General features: G+C 40.5%; 1 protein-coding gene across 1 annotated transcript; it reads right to left on the reverse strand.

The window, feature by feature from the left end:
* Window positions 1-388: 388 nt before the first annotated feature.
* On the reverse strand, window positions 389-1,359 carry LOC109417355 (uncharacterized). The gene is made up of 2 exons (XM_062860510.1): window positions 1,324-1,359; window positions 389-1,132 (listed from the first exon to the last, which is right to left on the reverse strand). Exon 2 carries the CDS (start codon window positions 1,109-1,111, stop codon window positions 707-709), a length of 405 nt encoding a protein of 134 aa, XP_062716494.1. The 5' UTR covers window positions 1,112-1,132; window positions 1,324-1,359; the 3' UTR covers window positions 389-706.
* Between the last annotated feature and the right edge of the window lie 3,090 nt (window positions 1,360-4,449).

The raw sequence follows: 4,449 nt of genomic DNA on the forward strand, positions 1-4,449 counted from the left end.
ATCTTCGACAAAATCGAACGAAAAAATAACAAGGCAGGCGAATTTCTGTTGTCACATCCTATCCTAGGTCATGACCATCTTCACGCATTTTGACCATTTTTTTTTTCAAAGCAAACGGCTTTTTTGACAAATTTTTCGTCATCAATTCATTGGATTTGAGATAATTAAGCTACGTTAAGCTGCTCGTCATGTTCCGCTTACCCCTATACCGAAGACCACTGCTGAAGATCGGGATTCGCTGTTATCAATACACGTTTATACAAAGATACCACCTTAGCTCAACAGGTGGCGGTGGCGTTGGTGACGCTTGCCGTCAGTATGAAAAAATAACAGAGTTACATGTCTTCTTGGTAGTCTTCGCCTATACATATATATATATACATATATATATATACGTCGAGTTAATTGAAAATTTTGTATCAGGTCAGACACATTGAATAAACTAATAAAGATGCAAAGGAATTATTCTTTAATGGGCTTCTTAATTAGTCATGTTTTATTACTGTAATTAAGTGAACTACTAAATGATTCATTTACATTCATAACATAGAACAAATTCAAGAAACATAATCGAGAGTTACACAAAGTTTGGTTTTTTGCAACCAATGATTAAAACCTGAGACATTACAACAAATTCTCAAAATTATGTCCATAACCTCTTTGTAGATCCAGCTCATAGAGTAAACGTTAAAAAATGGTTATACCTTTACAGCATAACTTGGTCATCTCCGACCAAACCTGACACTTTGGGTTCATCCCGCTCATCCGGGGTATCTTGCGATTTGCTGAACTGTGCAGCCAGCAGCTTTGTCCTTTGCTCCTTCTTCTGTGCTACGTTCACGTAGATTGGCTTTCCAGCGATGAGCCGCCCGTTCATGTAGAACATTGCTTTCCGGGCAGCGTCCGCATCCGTACCAAAGCACACGAATCCGTACCTTTTCGACTCGCCGCTTTCGCTTCGAGCTACCTTAGCGGAAGTGATGGTCCCGAAAGGGGCGAACATTTCGCGCAATCTGTCGTCACCGATGGTGCCGGCCAGGTTCTTGACGAACAGGTTTGCCGATTCCGGCCTGCTCATCTGCTGGAGGCGGTCTTGAGGGCGGATCATCATGGTTTCGACACGCTGTGTTGACTAGAAGGTAACAAAATAGATAGATTGGTCCGGTGTTAGCAGAAATTGCAATGAATAAGCTACACAATAATAAATAACGTACACAATAATGCAAATTTAATATTCGATAACAAATCGCTGATAAGCCCGCAAGATTAAAACCGATAAAACGCGCTGGATTCGCAGTTCCGAAAACGTAAACAGCGGCTCACCTGTTTCACTGCCGTGCACTCGGCAGCTCCCGTTCCTTCACAATAAATCAAGCATAACTTTTCAAAAGGACGTAAATAGCTTTAAAGATAAGATCTGCATATTGTGTATAATATTCAGTGTTTTTGATTTTTGATTGATTTTTTTGACGTTGAATAACGTCCTTCGGCAACATATAGGGGTGTAACTTCAGAAAAACTAAAAATCGGCCGCGTCACGAAAAGTGGTCAGCTTTTGAACGCTAATAACTCAGTCATTTATGAACGAATTTTAAAAATTTTAGCACCGATCAGACGCAAATATTTCCAGCAATGATGTCAATTAATAACAACTATTGATTTTCAACAGCGAACTATTGAAAATTTAGGAAAAGTGAACCCATGTTTTATTCAGCCAATCACGTTCGAGCGCAGCTTTGGACTTTTCCGTCGAGCGCCTGGCAGTATAAAAGCTATTTCTTCTTCCCCTTTTCCTTCATTCTTCATCAACACCTCGAGGGGAACGCATCGGCAGAGAGCTGTGTGCAGTTTGCTCCGTTTGCGTTTTCCTTTAGTGTTCTTTGGCAAGCCGAGCGCGGTGGTCGGTGCCTCTTCGCGTGCGGCAGCTCGTTCGTCAGAGACGGAGGAGCACGGCTCGGTTTGCATTTTCGCTCAGCATTCTCTTCTCACAGCACATTCTCACGCTGTCGACCGCGGTAGACGAACGGACGCGGGACGGGACGCACCGACGACAACCGAGCAGCAGCGGCGGTGGTGGAATAATTTATCATTTCCCCAGTTCGGAAGCGGATGGGCGCCGACGACACGGCAGTAACGCGGTTTGGTTTTGTGAAATCAAAATTCTCAGATCAAAATTAAACAGCCATTATTAGGGCTACAATTTTAAATTCCACGTAAGAGTTGATTCGAACTCCTGCAAACATTTTGAAACCTACTTCGAGAGCACCGCCAGCAACCTAGAAGCAGCCGCGGCGGTGGCTCATTCGCATTTTCCCAGTGCGGTAGCGGATGGGCATGGCAACAACTGGGAATATTTTAACCGCTTGATAATCTATTCTAAATTCAAGATACGATAACAAAAGCCTAAACTTATGCGCGCATCATAAATCTGTTTGAAATTTCTACAACTTTGAAAAATGGCAGGTTTGCTGGAAATGAAAACTGTTAACCAGCGCTGCCAAATTTCAATAAGAATTTTAGAACTTCAAATATCTGTAATCTTTAGAAATTTTGGTCGAAAATACATGACTTTTGTACTATATACTGTCATTCCTTACTAAACATTATAATATTGGTTAATGCTAAGCCTACCTACTGATTTGGCAATGGCTAATAATTATACTCCGCTATAATAAATTAATGCAGATAAATTTGTATGGCATTGCTGAATTTTACTCCCCTCACATCTAAACAATCACGTTCGAGAGAGGAAGCCAGGCGATTGTGCCGTATAAAAGCAAACTGCTTCTTCTCATCTTCTTTATTCTTTCGTGACCCCTCGAGGGGATCGCATCGAAGGAGCGCTAGCCAGTTTCTCCGTTTGCGTTTTCCATCAGTATGCTTTGGCAAGCCGAGCGCGGTGGTTGTCGGCTGTTACGTTGAGCACATAGTGGCTGAGGTGCGATGCAAAGAGAAAAGAGATCGGATAAGCGGCGAAGCACACTCTGTGGAAACTATATGCAGAACGCATGAACCGTACATAGTAGATGAGTTGCGATGAGTGCGCAGATGCGATGGAGCTGCTTCGACGCATGTGATCGCAAGAGAACGCAAGAGAATGCTTGTTTGGTATGGATTTTATGATTGCGCTCGTTGTGTATGTAAAGCAATGCGGATTTAATGAGTTGGGAATGCTAGTAGGTAATATAAAATGCGTTAATATGTTGTTTTTAAACATAACTCAATGCTTTTTCACATGACATGCATTTTAATGAACCAGACGTAATAAAAATTAATCATACTGTCTATCGATCACCATGTAAAATAACATATTTCATTGCATATATGTTCGGGATTTGAATCAAGTGATCAATGTTTGATATGGTCGTTTGTTCAGTGCATGTTATTCATGAGCAAGTTATAAAGTTTAAGGTTTTATGGTATTCAACTTAATTGCTAAAAGGATTCTGATTGAAAGGTTCTGCTTTTTTTCTTTGTCAGGCAAAACTAGATCCCTTAACGAAAAGAGTGTGACGTCGATTTTGATTGATACTCTTTTAACTAATATAAGTATGATGAATATTGTGTACTTATTAGAGACATCTTTTCTCGTTGATATCGCCAAAAATTTTGTAATAAAAAAACCTATACCCAATAATACATACTTGCCGAATTTTTGTTTCTTTTTGCCGAGGTCAGCACAATCAAGTAATGTTTTAATGCCGAAAATCAGTATAACAGTCTCATATTCATTTAAATTGAAATCAACACTCAGATAGACCAGTTCGGAAAGTAAAAATATGTGTATACATAAAGACATCACGCGGATATAATTACATGTTATATGTACATTCTTTTCTCAAATAATTAATTCAATAATCTCAATCTTGTACAGTTACACCAGATTTTTTTGAACTGGTCGGTTTTTGCAATTGCAACAGGATCAAAACTGACTAAATTAGAGCAAAAAAACGGCCCGCGCAAAACAAAAAACGGGTGCATTTTATCTTTCCGCTCTTATAGATGAAACGATCATTTCACTACCCACATCCAAAGAAGCGCTTCAACATACAAGCGACTTCATCGATCAAATCACGCGAGTCGTTGATGCGCACGAAATAGGCGAAAAAGGATGTGAAAACAACATGCGCACCCTCATTGAAAATCTCATGCACTATGGCCTATCAAACATCCCTCTTCTCATCTCATAACTTATCGCATCCGATCGCATCTCACCTTACCCACTATGGTCACAGCCTTACGCTCCCCTACGCATCGTTGTACACGGCGCCAGTGGAGCAATCAGCCAGTTCAGGCCAAACATGTCTAAAGGTCCTATCTGCAAAAGAGAGGCTCTCTTTGGTTTCCCTCTCTTTCGTTAATATCTCAGCTGTTTATTTGTATTATGATTGTCTCCTTGCATTGAACGATGGCCTAAACAATCGTCTTTTGATTTGTACTGGAAAAATA

The sequence above is a fragment of the Aedes albopictus genome, chromosome 3, assembly GCF_035046485.1.
Source record: "Aedes albopictus strain Foshan chromosome 3, AalbF5, whole genome shotgun sequence".
In the NCBI taxonomy this organism is placed as follows: domain Eukaryota; kingdom Metazoa; phylum Arthropoda; class Insecta; order Diptera; family Culicidae; genus Aedes; species Aedes albopictus.

What these genes read in the sequence shown, in the direction of transcription:
- LOC109417355 (XM_062860510.1), bottom strand. Translation starts at nt 1,111, where the DNA reads ATGATGATCCGCCCTCAAGACCGCCTCCAGCAGATGAGCAGGCCGGAA.